At 39.9% G+C, this 16,187-nt stretch overlaps 2 protein-coding genes across 2 annotated transcripts in view; one reads left to right on the plus strand and one right to left on the minus strand.

The window, feature by feature from the left end:
- The window catches only part of uprt (uracil phosphoribosyltransferase (FUR1) homolog (S. cerevisiae)), a 13,230-nt gene extending 5,015 nt beyond the window's left edge, over positions 1 to 8,215 (plus strand). Inside the window, exons 2-7 of the mRNA XM_085422929.1 lie at positions 3,570 to 3,612; positions 3,695 to 3,764; positions 3,958 to 4,020; positions 4,937 to 5,098; positions 5,797 to 5,895; positions 7,855 to 8,215. Of these exons, the coding sequence (XP_085279055.1) occupies positions 3,570 to 3,612; positions 3,695 to 3,764; positions 3,958 to 4,020; positions 4,937 to 5,098; positions 5,797 to 5,895; positions 7,855 to 7,961 (544 nt within the window). The 3' untranslated portion in view covers positions 7,962 to 8,215. The remainder of the gene's footprint in view (positions 1 to 3,569; positions 3,613 to 3,694; positions 3,765 to 3,957; positions 4,021 to 4,936; positions 5,099 to 5,796; positions 5,896 to 7,854) is intronic.
- Positions 8,216 to 8,316: 101 nt separating this feature from the next.
- On the minus strand, positions 8,317 to 14,323 carry zdhhc15b (zDHHC palmitoyltransferase 15b). Its single transcript, XM_085422917.1, has 11 exons — positions 14,184 to 14,323; positions 13,753 to 13,779; positions 13,544 to 13,638; positions 13,342 to 13,462; positions 12,931 to 13,000; positions 12,618 to 12,650; positions 12,409 to 12,529; positions 12,120 to 12,252; positions 11,846 to 11,972; positions 11,162 to 11,280; positions 8,317 to 10,151 (listed from the first exon to the last, which is right to left on the minus strand). Exons 1-11 carry the CDS (start codon positions 14,299 to 14,301, stop codon positions 10,108 to 10,110), a joined length of 1,008 nt encoding a protein of 335 aa, XP_085279043.1. The 5' UTR covers positions 14,302 to 14,323; the 3' UTR covers positions 8,317 to 10,107.
- Positions 14,324 to 16,187: the final 1,864 nt, after the last annotated feature.

Below are 16,187 nucleotides of genomic sequence, written 5' to 3' on the forward strand. Positions count from 1 at the left end.
CTTCTCCACAGTCCCCCCCACTGTGCTTTTCTTGGTGTTGTGGCCTGTGATGGTTTTCACACCATTCCAGACCTCCCTCATATTGTTCCTCTCCAACTTCTGCTCCACCTTCCTCCTGTAGGTGTCCTTTGCTTCCCTCAGGCAGCGTTTCACCTCCCGCTGTGCTGCTTTCATCTCCTCCTTCACTTTGCTCCTGAAAGCCTTCTTCTTCATGTTGAGGACAGCTTTGACTTCCTGTGTTACCCACGGTTTGTTATTAGGATAACACCGTACCGTCTTAGCAGGGGCGACTGTGTCCACACAAAAGTTGAGGTAGTCTGTAAGACAGTGTGTCGCCCCCTCTATGTCCTCACCATGTGGGCTCAGGAGCACATCCCAGTCTGTGGTGTCATAGCAGTCTCTCAGAGCATCCTCCTTTTCTGGGGTCCATCTCCGGATGGAGCGCGTTGTGACAGGCTGCCTTTGGACGAGGGGTGTGTATTGTGGCTGTAGGTAAACCAGGTTGTGGTCTGACTTCCCTAGTGGGGGGAGGGGGGTGGCTCTGTATGCATCTCTCACATTAGCATACAGTAGGTCAATTGTCCTGTTGCTCCTTGTGGGACAATTCACAAACTGGTGAAAAGCAGCCAGAGTAGAATCCAGTGTGGCATGGTTAAAGTCTCCAGATATAATAATGAAAGCCTCGGGGTTTTGTGTCTGAAGTCTTGCTGTGACTGTGTGTATTTTCTCACAGGCAGCTGTTGCGTCGGCCCTCGGAGGGATGTAAACACACACACAGATCACATGACTGAACTCCCGAGGTAGATAATATGGCCGCAAGCTAACAGCTAGCAGCTCCAGGTCCGGACGGCATACCGAAACTTTAACGGAGACGTGTCCAGGGTTACAGTATCTGTTGTTAACGTAGACAATGAGTCCCCCACCTCTGCTTTTTCCGCTGGCCTGCGTGTCCCTATCGGCTCTCACAGATGTGAAACCGCATAGGTCTACGTTAGCCTGCGGCGTTAGCTCGGTTAGCCACGTCTCCGTGAAGATAAACAAGCTGCACTCACGGTATAGTCTGTGGTTGTTCAGAGCGCACAGTTCGTCAATCTTATTCTGTAACGAGTTCACGTTGCCCATGATCACTGTCGGGATTGATGGTTTGAATCGCCTCCGGTGATCCGCTCTCCTCGCTCCAGCTTTGCAGCCTCTGTAGCTCCTCTTTAGCTCGGCCGGGATGTTGTGTCGCATGCCGGTCTGTCCCTTTGTTTTTAGTGCCAGCAGCTCCGCTCTCGAATAAATGAAGGAGCTGGTTCCAGAAGTTTTGAAAAGTGCATTATCCATCTTGTATCGCTATATCTAAGAGGTATAAGTAGAGGAAGGTGAAAAAAACTTTGAAAAACCTAGTCTAAAAAAGTTAAAGTTAAGAAAAAAGGTGCGGTGTTGCAGAGCTACTTGGAAAGGCTGCCGTCACTCCAGCGCCATCTTGCCAGCGCCTTTATATACTGCAACAACATGGGAACAGAGCAGCTGTGATAGAATACAGCATTAATGAATCAATGGTACAGAAGTGGAGGAAGCAAGAAGAATGAGTTTAATAAAGTTTGATTTATCTGACTGCTTTGTTTCGCTTAATGTGCCTTATAATCCCGTGCACCTTATGGTCCGAAAAATACGTACTGCACACTGCAGTTTAATGTTGCAAAGCACCTCTTTTTAACTTCAGTGGATATTATACATGGTTATGCTCAGGATATGTCAGCCCATTTCTACTGGAAATGCCTTTTGGTTAAACTTTCAGCAAGGCATTTGCATTTGCACTGTTACATTTTTATAAAGCTTTAATGTACATAAAAACCAGCTTCTTGTTTAAGTGAAAATAAATGGAAGGTTGTCTTTTTGCGCTAGTAATGTTGTGGAGTTGTATTTTGTCTCGCATCAATTATATCGTCAGTTATATCGTTATCGCAAATTTTCAAATATATATCGTGATAAATATTTTTGGCCATATCGCCCTGCTCTACCTGTGACTAAAACAAGTGATGCTTCTTCAAGGAAATGTCATAGTAACTATCATAACAGGTTCAGCTACAACATTTTTTAAGCCTTTCAAGGAGAGAATAATTTATTGTATCAAAAGAACCAACATATCTTACAGTTGTTAAGATGTCTTGTGTAGTTATAACCTTGTATTACTTTACCTGATACAAACAGGAATAGTTGTCGTCTGTTCACACAAAAAGAGATGAAATTGAAGCAGTAATAAGATTATTTGAATCAGAGCAGTGCTGAGTATCAACCAGCTCAGAGACGCATGTATCTTAAAAAATAGATCATTAGGAACTATAAATGCAACAAAAATGATATTATTGTAATGAAAACGAAAAGTTAAAATACTAATTATGAATAGCCCACTTTAAAGTAGTCACATGTAGTAAAAGATTTGCATTTTTACTGTTATTGGTATTTTGATGGGCAAACATCCAAATAATAGTTGGTGCCTTCTTCATTAACACATGATAAGAATTAAAAAATGACATGCATACAGTCATGTAAAAAAGAGTTTCCACAGGACTATGCAGTGCTGATAGTCTGATCATCATCAACTGTCAGGATCTTTGTAAAAGCAGACATTTTGGCAATTTGCTGGTCTGGAGCATTCAGGTGTGTGTTAACAACCATGCAATGCTCAGATAATCTGTAAAAACTCCCAAGAGCTGCATCTCAGACTCTACAGGCCTCAGTTAGTATGATAAAACTCATGACAGTACAATCAGAAAAAGACTGAACAAGTCTGGTTTGCTTGGAAGGGTTGCCAGGAGAATACATCTTCTCTCTAAAAATAACCTAGCAGAGGGGGTTGTTTCAAAGTTGATCTGAACAAACCACAAAATGTTGGGCCAGGGTTCACATTTCCGAAAAACAAAACACAGCACATCAGCACAAATACCTCATACCAGCTGTAAAGCATGGTGGAGAAGGGGTGATGATTTAAGCTTATTTTGCAGCTATATACCTAAGCATATTGCAGTCACTTAGTCGACCATATGCCAAAGTATTTTACAGTGAAATGTCAGGCCATGGGCTAAAGCTTGATGTCACACAACAGGACAATGATCTCCAACAGAATGACTGAAAAAGAGAAGAATAAAGATGTTGCAGCAGTCCAGTCAAAGTCCAGACCTCAGCCTTAATTAAATTCTGTGGCAGGACCTTAAAAATATTGTGCATATATGAATGCCTGCAAACCTCAATGAACAAATAGCACTGTAAGTGCGCCACAAGTGAGCGACAATTCCTCCACAATGATGTGAGAGACTTAAAACGCCATACAGAAAACAATTACTGCTAAATAATAAACTATTGAATCATGGGGTATCCTTTAAGTTTTCAAAGAAGTACATATTGTCATGGGGAAACTTACTTTTTCACATGACTGTATAACAAATGGCTTAAATAAATAGGCATTGCAAATATCAGATGTTCTTTACAGGTTAAGAATTGCTTGAAAATGACCCTTTTCATAGTAAAAGTTTGCCAACCCCTGATCTAAAATGATCTAATCAAACTCATATTTACATTTTCAGGACAACCAGCAGAGGAGATTTTGTGTTTTGTGCAGACCGACTGGTAAGATCATGACTTTAATACAGTATGCTGTAAGAGTGTGAAGATTTTATAAATAAAGTCTGTTTGTGTTGTAAAAAACCAGATCAGGCTTGTAGTTGAAGAGGGCTTGAACCAGCTCCCCTACTCTGAGTGCACAGTGACCACACCGACAGGTGAGGAGGATCTCTCTGTAATAACAAAGTCGTTATTCAGGTGTAAAGACTAGGTTAGACAAAAACAGAGTTCTGAATTCTGACCAGTGGGCTCCAGTGTTTGAGTGTTTTAACTCCCAGCATTATATGACTGTGTGGGCTTTTTCTGAACAGCTACATTTTGTGACTGTTTCTGCTTCATTTTTTCCCTCAGGGTACAAGTATGAGGGTGTCAAGTTTGAAAGAGGCAACTGTGGAGTCAGCATTATGAGGAGTGGTAAGTTAAACCTTCTCTAGCACACCTATCAAAACAAATTTGTGTCTTTCCTAGGTACACATAAGTCTTCCATGAAACCGTGTACTCATACTGTGCATCTGTTTTGCTCTTGCTCGGTTATCGTTTGCGCTGGATCATAGACTAACTACTCTCTTGTTTGAATACTACGTTGTGTAAACGTTATGTTAGGCATTTGAGACAGCTATTTGTCTTTAGTTTTGTAGAGAGCACAGTCTCTGAAGGCTTCGCTGTCAGCAGACCACACAACCAGAAGTGACACTTGTTATCTATCCTTTTGGTTTAATGAGACTGTTACCATAGCTGTCTGCAAAGCCTGTTTTGCCTTTTTGACAGTCATGCTAGAATAAAACACAGGAAGTATAAAACTCAAACACTGTACCTTAAAGGTAACACATCAGCTAAGTCAAAACACCGGTTCTATTGTTTTCCATACCACAGTCATGTCTTGACATCCTCGTGGGTTGACTTTGAGCATGTCATGGTAGAGCGCTGTAATGTAATGAAGACTGAATGCTTTACAGTGTGACCAGTGTGTGAACTTTTCTATGTGGTTGTGGAGGAAAGCGGGCAATTCTGCATTTATATATAGCATTGTTTGTTTGCTTGTTTTTTAAATGGCACCAGCCATGTCTTTATATTTCTTTAATATTTTTAGGTGACTTTGGGTTTAGGAAAATCCGGAATGTATTTTTATGATTAGCGCTGCTGATAATTATTCTTGTAATTTCAAACAAACCGATATGGCGTGAGCGTGTCTTACTGGAGAAATGAGACGCAACACACATGTAGGTGCAGGTCTGCTGGAAATCCCCGCTGATGAAGACAAAACTAACCCTAAGCAACAAATATATTTCAACCTTTCAACCACAGTTGCATTTCACGTGCTTTCTCACAGGTGAGGCCATGGAGCAGGGTCTCCGTGATTGCTGCCGCTCTATCCGCATTGGCAAGATCCTCATACAGAGTGACGAAGAGACACAGAAAGCCAAGGTCTACTATGCCAAGTTCCCCCCAGATGTGTATAGAAGAAAAGTGCTGCTCATGTACCCCATTCTCAGTAAGTAACAAGATGGCTGAGCTCGTTTTTTCTTGCTGGTGACTCCAGTTTGTCACCTTCAGTAGCACGTAAATGTCAAGAGATGTTCAATTCTGTGCAAGTGTAAAAAGAAAAAAAGTTTTTTGTATTTATTCATTTTGGAAAATCTCCCTTGAGTTGACCTTCACCACCAAGTCTGCATTTCCACATCACGCCGGCCCATTCACACTGCTCTGATAATTATAGTTCTCATGGGGCTAATTATACATTGCCTGGGAGATAGCCACCAGGCTGCTGAATAACATAATGAGTGCCAACAAAAATAGTATCTTAATAGCCCCGGTTTCCCTGTGTCACAAAGCAGCATTTTTCTGTTCTCAGCTTTAAAAAAAAAAAGTGACCAAGCTAGGCTCAAGGTATATTTTATAATGTCAGAATGATGGAACATATGGTTTCATTGATGCATGCTAACTGGATGTGAAATTAAAGCCTGTCAATTGTCCAGACTCATGGGCACATCAATCAGCACACAATCACTTTCCTTTCCTTTTAAGATGCTCATAATGCATGAGTTGGATATATTTGAATTGGGAAAAATGCAATTATGTAGTTTGTCTTGGGAATCTGTTACGACTTGTCACATATTCTTGAGATGAGTCAGCAAATTTGTCATTATAAGCAGGAATGTGAAGCAAACCTTATTTGTTCTGTGTCTGCAGGTACAGGGAACACCGTGATTGAGGCTGTGAGGGTGCTGAAAGAGCACAGGGTCCAACCCAAACATATTATCCTACTCAGCCTCTTCTCCACACCTCATGGTAAGCCAGACAGCTCAACACAAGTGCAGTCGCCACCAGCTCGGTTTTGTTTACCTCCCAGATCACACACTTTGTCCTCTATTGCTCCTCCACTCATGTTTCTGCTGCATCAGTGTCTATATAAAAAATACTGTTGCCAACAACAATGAGGTTCTGTGGCGCTGCTGATCTGAAGTCTTGCTCAGCAGTCATCAGTAAACTATGGTAACTTCTGCACGTTTATAGTTTTCTCTACTTTAGCTTGGGCCAGATTGTTTTGATGTTTAATGGATTTATTCCACTTAAATATATGAAACGTTGATATATTAAGCACATGTTGCCATTAAAATATAAAAAGCTATTTAATCCTCTGAAGGGGATGAAGCCTTTTTAAAGACATTTCCTTTTACCAGGTAATCAAACCCTGGTCTACACTATATACAGAAGTGGTCGCTTTATTAGGTACAGGTGCTCAACTCACAGGCACGAGTATGTAATCAGCTAATCACGTCACCAACCCAATGCATGTAGACATGTCAAGTTGGGCAAGAAAGGTGATGTAAGTGAACATTCCATGGTTGTTGGTGTCAAGGAGGTTGGTCTAAGTGTTTTAGAAATTGCTGATCTATTGGGATTTTCCACACGATCATCTCTAGAGTTTCAGAGAATGTTCTAAAAAGGTAATAAATCCAGTCAGCAGGCGTTCTATGGGTTAAAATGCCTTGTTGATGTCAAAAGTCAGACTGCTTTAAGCTGAGAGGAAGGAACCACCAACTCAAAAAAAAAGACATTTTAGAACCAAGGTATGCAGAAGAGCATCTTTGAATGTGCAACACATCAAAACTTGTAGCAGATAGGCTACAGCAGCAGAAGACCACACTGGGTGCCACTCCTGTCTGCTAAGGACAGAAAACAGAGACTACAGTTCACACAAGTTCACAAAAAATGGATAATAGAAGTCTGAGAAAAACATCACCTGGTCTAATGTCTCTATTTTTGCAGCGACATTTGGATGGTAGTGTCAGCATTTTCCATCCATTTATAAGCGCAGTGTGCACATGTTCTGGTGGCTGCTTCCAGCAGGATAACACAGCAGGAGCTCAAAGCTCAAGTCATCTCAAGCTGGTTAGAGACAGTGATAGTGAGTTAGCTGTACTCCAATCTCTGATGAATTTTTCCAGCACCTTATGCAAAAGCGGCTCCAACTTAATACTAGCAAAATGTACCTAATAATAAAGTAGATGATTCAAGTGATTCCTGGACACCAATGTTGGTAATCTTATTGTCATGTGGAATGAGACCATTGTGTGTTACCATTACATTATTTTTAATAATCTATAATTAGTATTTTTTATACTAACAGTGTATCTGACAGTGCTAAAGGAGTTGTAATGAACTGACAGGATCCCCTGCAGCGCTGCTTAGTCAGTACTTTATAGTGAGTTTCAGTTCATTGTTTAGTGTTTGTTCATTCTCAATCCATTTGCAGCTACAGCAGACAACTGCCTTTAATAAAAAAGCACTTAAAAGCCACAGTAGGTAGCAAGTGGAGTAGCTGATGAACATAGTGGACTTAAAGGTAGATTATTCCCCTCGGGGGTTGGTAGAAACAAAAACAGTGCCAAATGCCAGATAAATAATAATTTTGTTTTGGAACAGGTGAACATGTAAATATGCATCTACTTTTTAATGTTTGCTGTATAAACCTAAAAAGTGAGAATATGTCAGTGTTGTTGCTTCTTAAGCTTTAGGCCCCTTTATCAGCTTACCTGAGCTGTGCTTAACCTCACCACAGTACAGCTGAAGATGGTGGGAAATAAGATGGTTGCTTTTTTCCATCCTGGTCATGAACTGGCATTGCATAGCAGTCTTACCTCAGAAAAGCTTCAGGTTTTGGCTGCTAGTTGCTTTTGTTTATTCAGCACATCAGTGGCTTAGATTTCAGACAGAAAGTGAACCAACTGTACATTTTTCTTCTAGGAGCAAAATCTATAATCCAGGAGTTCCCAGATATCACAATTCTGACCACAGAAGTCCACCCGGTGGCTCCAACACATTTCGGACAGAGGTACTTTGGCACCGACTAAATGGAGGACAACCCGAGGAACATGATCTGCAAATAGTTTTGGTTTTTAATATATTTTGCAATGTATTTGTCATGTTCTCCTCATTGTGCGAAGTACTGCTTCTCATTTACAAAGTTCAAAAACTGATATCAAATTAATCAAATGTATATATTATTCTATGCTGTGTATAGTCATACTATAAAAAGACTACACAGAACCATGTAAAGAGTTCAACTTGGATCATTTTATTCTGCATGTTACAACATCTGCTGGATCAATAAAGAATATTTGTTTACAAAGAACAGCAAATGAAACTATTGGTAGTTTTGACGTGATGGAAAAAGGGAAGCACCACAATCACATACTCCAAAGACGGGTTAAAGAGGGGACCACATGTGCTCTAGCAACATTGAACTCCTGCCTTCTCAAGTTGTAAATGTTCTGTTTGATTAAAGTATGTTACTTCAATAGTTCACTTACCGGTAATAGAACAAAATATACAGACACTGCCTGCAGCAGGTATGGTTCAAACTCGATACACGAGAGAAAAAAAAAGGCAGACTTTTATAACAATAAATAGACAAAAGACTAAATGATACACTCAACAGCCATATCCTTCTCAATGTTTTTATACAAGCTTTCACATATCCCTGATAAATAACCTACAGTTTCAGTAGAATGAACAGAAGCCTTTCTCAGATATGAGCAGCATTTAGTTTAGGTCACTCAACTTGGGAAAAAACTGATCTGACAAAATGTTTAAGCTTCAACATACAACTGTACACACATCTGGTGAAAACCCAACTTCTTATGCATGACTGAATAAATGGGTTTACTTTGTTAAAGAAGTGGTTTCCTGCCAGGTGCGCTGTCTAAATACACAAAAGCAGTCTGAATAAGATTAGCTTTCATTGGTATTAAAATACATAAACACAGGTAAAAAAAATAATAATAATCAGAACATTATATTGCAGAAGATCACTGCCCTCTACCAACCTGTTGATGAGGATCAGTTAATATGTACAGTGTATTTATCTAAAAAGATCAAAAACAGACATAGAAGACCCTATGCCCTCTCATATGCATGTTTGTGTCTATAACAAAAGCAACTTTTAATCCCCTGCATCCAAAGTGTTATCTTCCCAGGGATAGCTAATGATAAAAAAAAAAAGACTGATTAGATTTAAAAAAAAAGTCTCAGTAAATCTCATGCTCAAACCCCAGACATAAATCTAACCAATCACTGCATCCTTCTTAATCAATGTAGCAAACAGCTTTTAAGCCATGATATACAGTCTATTCAGAATATGACTCCACTGATAGATAGACATATCAAGTTTGCCATAATACTCAGATGTAACATGTAATCAGGTTTAACTATGACCAAATTTATGCTTGTCTTATTGTTACAGTCACCATTGTGATTAGACACTGAGCTAATGACATTCGAACTGCAACAGGGAGGATAAAACACTCCATAATGGGGGAAGAAGTGCCCAAGATGTTGGTGCAAAGTACTCAAAAGGATGATGAGGAGCAGGAGGATACATTCCGAGGAGATACTGACTCCAAAAGCAGGAATACTTGTTAGTAAGGCTCAGGTTAAGTTAGCTTTTTAATAATATGTTTAAGTCAAATCTTATGTTTAAATGCTGTAAACCTCAAACTTGTAGACAACTCAGTCACTATGAGACTTCTGGAGCCTGACAAGTGCGAGTTCCCTTCCCGTCCCCCACCAAAGAAACCATAAGGTGCAACACTGTAAGCTTAACTCTCAAACAGAAACCTGTAAAATTGCACACTGCCAGACAGAAGCTGTAAAGGTTTAGTGCTCTGTCAAGAATAACAAATACAGGCAAAATATTTTCTCTGTAATTAAAAAAAAGAAATCAGTTGCTTTTCTGTAAAACAGGAAACACTTGACTTGCCCCGAAAATAAAATTTTATGATGACATGAGAGGCGATGCTTCCACTGGTCATCCAATGAGTTCCTTTTTTCATCAGTATGTGAAGCATCGGGGTAGAGTTGGCAACGACAGTCCAAACGCAGGTCTTAATCCTCTTGTTTGGGCCCCTTCGGTGTGTCTGAACGTCCTTGTGATTTGGAATGATTTACCTCTCAATACACAGTGTGTGCGATACAAGTCCAGGTCTCCACCAGTGTAAATTATTCCTCCATCTCTATGGTAACAGAGGGGTCCACATCCTCTGCTGGAATGATTAAAAAAAAAAAAAAAAAATCAGCATGTAAATTAATTTTTTCTGTGGTTTTGTTGTAAACGATGCATCTGGTAGTGAACAGTGTGGTTCATGTGACCAGCAGGTGGTAGCAAAATATAAACACAGCAGCAGTTTATAGTGAAGCCTTCAGGTCATTTCAACTGAACAAATATTGAACTAATCTGCCGATGCATGGTGTCGTTACTGTGTCCCATCCCCTCCGCCGTTAGCCCAAGGTTACAAACCTTGCCCATCTTATTGCTCCTACTGTGTGACCTCCAACAACGTTTGTTTTTGGATGTTTCAGTGCAGGGATTCCATATTTGGAAAGTCAAGTTACGGAAAAGTCGGGGTCTCTGAATGGATATTTTCTCTGTCACTACACTCGAGCAATAAATATGACTTTCATAGGAATAAAAAACATAAATAAGAGACAGGCACAAATAACTTATAAAGCACAAGTATTCACTGGACACTATTACTTGTTTTTGTAAGACCTGAAGGTGATAGAGTAGGTAAAATATTTGTTTAGAAAATACAGTAAAAGTCACCGGATGCCTGCAAGCATTTGCCTGTGACTCGCATGACTCACCCTTTATTTTTGTTTTTAAATTTCACAGTGCAAAGCAACTACAAAGGTCAAAATGACACAAAGGATAACTGTAATTAGATACTAACAGATTCTGGAAAAAACTCAAGCATTAAGTCTCTTAAGAGGTTTTTAATGGATTAAAAAAATGCAAAAGTATTAGAGCCAATTATTTTTGGAAGGAAGCTACTTGTGTCTTTAGCACCAGCAATCTCATCTAGAGTAAATAGAAGCCAAGAGCCATATATTTCATGGATCAGGTGCTACTGTGAAGATATGTTGACCAGCAGGTCATGACAGCTGTCCTGGATGATATAAGTTGAATAGGATATACAGTATATTGGGCATTAATGAGAAAAAGGCGTTTTCAGCTCTGTGTATTTTAAATATGACAGAATTTAAATAAACTCACCCAAGCTTCCCTCCTCAGACCCATCATCAGACTCTTCCCACATGTCCTCGTTAGCTAATAAGGGGTTCTGGGATTCAGAGCTCCGGTTCTTCAAAGCAAAGTAGTGGCCATTCCCTTGGCTGACATATAAGAGGTACAGAAACAGATGGAAGCTTGTTAAAGATCCAGTTAACTATTAAATAAGTTCCAACCATTGATCAAATTCTTCACTATGCATGTTATTCATTAGCTCCACTGCAGCTTGATGTAAAAACTACTCTGTATTCTGAAGTCAATGTCATATTGTTCCCCATCAATTATTCATATCCCTTATACTTCAAATATTCAGTCTACTACTTAAATCATTATACTGATCTCTAACTCTTCCTCCACCATGGCAGTAAGCTGAGGTACAGACACTTGCTCAGCCTCTTTGTCCACAACATTATGCAAGAACTAACAGGCCAAATTCCATGAACCTGGTGGAGAAGTGGTGGTGAACAGAGGAAGTATCCATTAGCTTTTGGTGAGGATCCAGATCATGTTCTGTGAGTACTGGCTTTGGCACACGTTGCACTCTGAATTAATTCTGTGTATTTCAACACTCTGTTGCAAACTATAGGGCCAAGACTTCAGTGTAAAGATGCCAAAATGCCATCACCTCATTATAGAAATCAACGAGTTGCCTCCTGACAACAAACTCACCTCGTAAAGACGGGGATGAACCACAATCTCCGATTCTCTCCAAATACCTGCTCCAGATTTCTGCGCGTGCCGACGTTAAAGCCGTTTTTGTCTGGTCCGTTGGCAAAAACCGGAGCTGAGAAGGCCTCTAAAAAACAGATATGAAACTAGTTAGGTTTCCCCTGTCAACCTTTCAATTCTCCATACCATATTTAATGTGTGCTTAATGTATTAAATAAATGAGATCAATTTCTTAAGGAGGAGGGTTTAATCAGTAAATGCGTCAAATTCTCACCTAATGTGGATCTGTTCTTGGCCACAAGCCAACAGTGGTAGCCAAAGAGGAACATGAGACTGACAAAGAACATGAGAGCCACAAACATGAGGAAGAGGACGTGGAACTTTGCAGGCCCGTTTGGCAAGACCCCCTGGGAAAGAGCGAAATGAGAGTGCTAGAAACCTGAGAATAAACTATGACAGAATGCTTGAATCTTGCGGAAATACAATACTGCTGACTATAAGGACTTCAAAATGACATTATGACAACTTGTGAATATGAGTCATAAAGCAAGAATGACACTCACTTCCCAGAATTTGAGGAAATACTGAAAGACTGTTGCCGCAATGAATATACAGTACACCATAGAGTAGGCAAGGAAAAGGAGAAAAAACTTGTAGTTGGAAAAACCAACACAGTTGTTCACCCTTAAAAGGAAAAAGACATTCTGGTTTTAGAACAAAACATTTATTTCACCATTTAAACACTGACGAAGAGGAAGAGATTACAACTTACCAGGGACAGTGATGGTCCATCTTTAAGACACACCTTAAAAGCAAGACAAGGTTTCTATATCATTTTAATGGCATTTGTTTCATGTTAGGCAAGCTTTTCTTACAGCTTTCTTTAACATGTACACTGGCAGCTATCGGCTCGTTCCCTTTGCTAAACCTCTGCACTGATTGATCTTTGGAATAATGTCTTCAAGACATGACATGGCAAACAAAAGCAACATCCTCTAATTATCACAACAGTCCCTGGCCAACAAATATCTAATTGCCTCTCTCCATCTCCAGATGAAGAGATTGGGGAGGAAAGGGTGTCTTACATTTCACAGACGGAGCAGTGGTGACAGCGGTCAGGCTTCAGCACCTGGCAGCGGTCGCAGAACCTGATAGCTGGAGACAAGAGGATGGCGAGTTGAATGGACGACATTTGAGCTGAGCTTGCCCTTCAAATACTTCCTGCAGCCCAGAACTTAAGTCTTACCAATCAGCATTAATGAAAGAGATATACTGGCTGATTACTCTGGATGAAGATGCTCCGGAGTGCACACAAAGCTAATTGCCCTCACCCATTTCCTTTCACCAAACACAGATTATGTGTGAGATGATGGATTGCGGCTAATATACCTGTATTGTTAGTGCTGCCCCCCACAACTCTATATCAAATAAGGTGGACAAAGAAAATTAGAAGAAAAAAAACATTTCACATGATTTCACATGCTTTCACTGCTTACCTCCAGATTGGGCTCGAGTGAAAATAGGCAGCTTCTTTGCAATCTCAACCAGGATTTGCTTCTGAGCATCTGGTCTGTCCTCCATTTCGTACCTTTGCTTGTCTGAGTATGACAGCTGAAACTAAAGCAGACAGATATTTGCATACAACATATTCAGCATAGGCCACAGTTAATTGGTGATATTCAGGTTAGCTCTCCAGACCTTTTTGCATGGAGACGCAGGAGGGGTGAATATTGACTTCCAGTAGGTCCAGGAGAACATCACAAAGCAAACATGAAATAAAAGCAAATAGGCCACTGCAAGCACAAGAAATAATCACCATAATACATAATATATCAGAAACAAGCCCGGTGTTATTCTAGTTCATGGTTCAACAGTGCACATTACACTGAGACGAGAGGGTAGCTTACCTTTTTCCAGTGTATTGGTGATTGTAACTGTTAAAACAAGAACATGATTTCAGAAATACACCCAAGTTGGCTGACTGACAACAGTCTAGCTAACTGTTTTGGCTAACACTAGTTTGTTTATTGTTTACTGAAACAGCATTTACCGGCTAACACGACTAGCCAGACTGTCAGGTTGTACTTAGCTAAGAGGAATAACAGCACAACAGTTTTGGTATAAAACCAGGAATTACCACTGAGCTTGTAGGGGAAGATGGGAAATTAGTTTAGGTTTAAGGAGAATCTGATTGTATATTAAGTAAATGAACGCACACACCCGAAGCCACTTCCTGCTCTTTCTATAACGTTATGTCAACACCGCTGTGCGGTAGTCTGCGGTGTCTGTAACTAAACGATCAAAGTCGCGGGAAACCAACACAGTTTGCCATACTTACAAAGACATAGTTCAAAGACATAGGCGTAATACGACCACAAGACAACGGCGGTGATAATAAGAACAGGTATCCACGAGAAAACCCTCTGACAGCATCTCAAACCTCTGGAGAGAGCCATATTCCATCTGAGCTCCGCTCTCTTCCGCGTTCGACTACTATTCCTGGGATTTATCCATCAGTTGCATCGGGGAGCGATTCACTGCACTGAAGTTACCGTTTGGCTAGTGTTCCTTCTTTCTTTTTCTTTTTTTAAGATAAATATTACTTTTACTGTTGTAGAGTTACTCAAATATGCTTGATGGGCACATTAACATGTTTTTTGTTTTGTTTTGTTTTTTAGGAAGGAACAGCTGTTGTACATGGTGAATTCCAGTCAACTCAGGGTTAGGTTTGGTTTATTGGCACTGTGCAATGTTTTACAATAATTAAAGAACATAAAGCCCATTATAAGAAGCCGCATTAAAAAGCAAAAATACAAAAGAGCACACATTTTAATGGATACCCTCGGAAAAAAAAACCCGGCCCAGCTGAAAACAGTACAAAATAATGATGAAACAATTGTGTCTTGTTGTCTCGGTTCCAGGGCCCTTTTGTTGTTAATGTTATCAGTAACATCTGGACTTTTACTTCTGTCACAGGTCAGAGTGTCTGGAAAGGTCTAAATTTTCTGCAAGCAAGCAAAGAACGAAGCTCAAAATAGCACACTTCAGAAAACCTGGGAAAAATACATAACCATGTATTTTCCTTATGTATCCTGTCAAAGTACCCTCAGGTACAGTCTTGGTAAGAAGACAGCTATGTCAATTCTAAGGTTTCACATTAATAATAAAAAAAATAACAATTAAAAAAAAAACATCTGTAGCTTAACCGGGTCTTAAAATGAGATAAATGGAACCTGAGCTGGACAACAACATGTGACGTGACACTGTACCATTTTGTTTAAAATTAAACAAAGTTGTGGAAAACTCAGTAAACCCAATGACTCAGTAGCTCATAGAATCACTTTTAGCAGCACTTACTTAAATTAATCATTTTCTGTATGGCTTCATCGATGTCTCACTTTGTTTTGGAAAAGATGTTCCCGCACTCCTTTACACCATTGTTTCAGCCCATTGAGGTTTGTGGACATTTGTTTGAGCACAGGTTTCTTAAGCTCCCACCACAGCATTTCACTCAGGTTGCTGCCTGGACGTTGACTGTACTATTGCAGTACATTGATTCTCTTCTTTTTTGTTCATATCCTGCACCTGCAAAACAAATCCAAATCATCACCACCGTGCTTCACAGCTGGTGTCAGCTATTTGTGCTAATATGCTGTGGTTGTTTTTCACCAAATGTGGTGCTTTGTGTCATACGGACATATCTCCACTTTGGTCCACGAGGGACATTATCACAGAAGTCTTGGGATTTGTTTAGATATGGTTTGCGAACCTAAGCCATGACGCTGTGTCCTCATAACCCTTCCCAGACTATTGGGTTGGAAAAGTTGCCTCATTAAGATCAGTCCTGGTGTCTTTCCTCTTTGGCATTTTTTAACACACGCCTTAATGCTCCAGATCAGACTAGAGTTTCTTACACTTGCTGATAATCAATTACGTTAGATTAGCAACACCTTCTTACATTCTTAATTCATATGGAAGCAGCAAGGGTGAGTTTTTCACCCACTGCTTTGGCTTAAATAATGTTAGCTTAATTTAAATAAATAACAACATGCTGTAATATGTCACATTTTGTAGTTCATCTGAGGCTTTCTTTACATCAGATGACTTAGGACCTCATGTCCTGATATGAAAACCTTAAAAATGAAAGCCAGTATGCTTTTAGCCTTTATTTATTTAACCTTTGTCTTCATCAGAAAATCAGTTTATTAATACTACTCAGAAAACACCTCCAGGATGTAGGATGATTTTACACTTTTCTTTTCCCCCTGATTTGAAATTAGGTCATAGAAGCTGATGTAGAAATGAAGGGAGTGAAGTGTGCGATGACACACACCACAGGTCC

This window comes from Rhamphochromis longiceps, linkage group LG2, assembly GCF_057381845.1.
Source record: "Rhamphochromis longiceps isolate RC_006_pf linkage group LG2, R_longiceps_female_GT1.1, whole genome shotgun sequence".
Taxonomy (NCBI): domain Eukaryota; kingdom Metazoa; phylum Chordata; class Actinopteri; order Cichliformes; family Cichlidae; genus Rhamphochromis; species Rhamphochromis longiceps.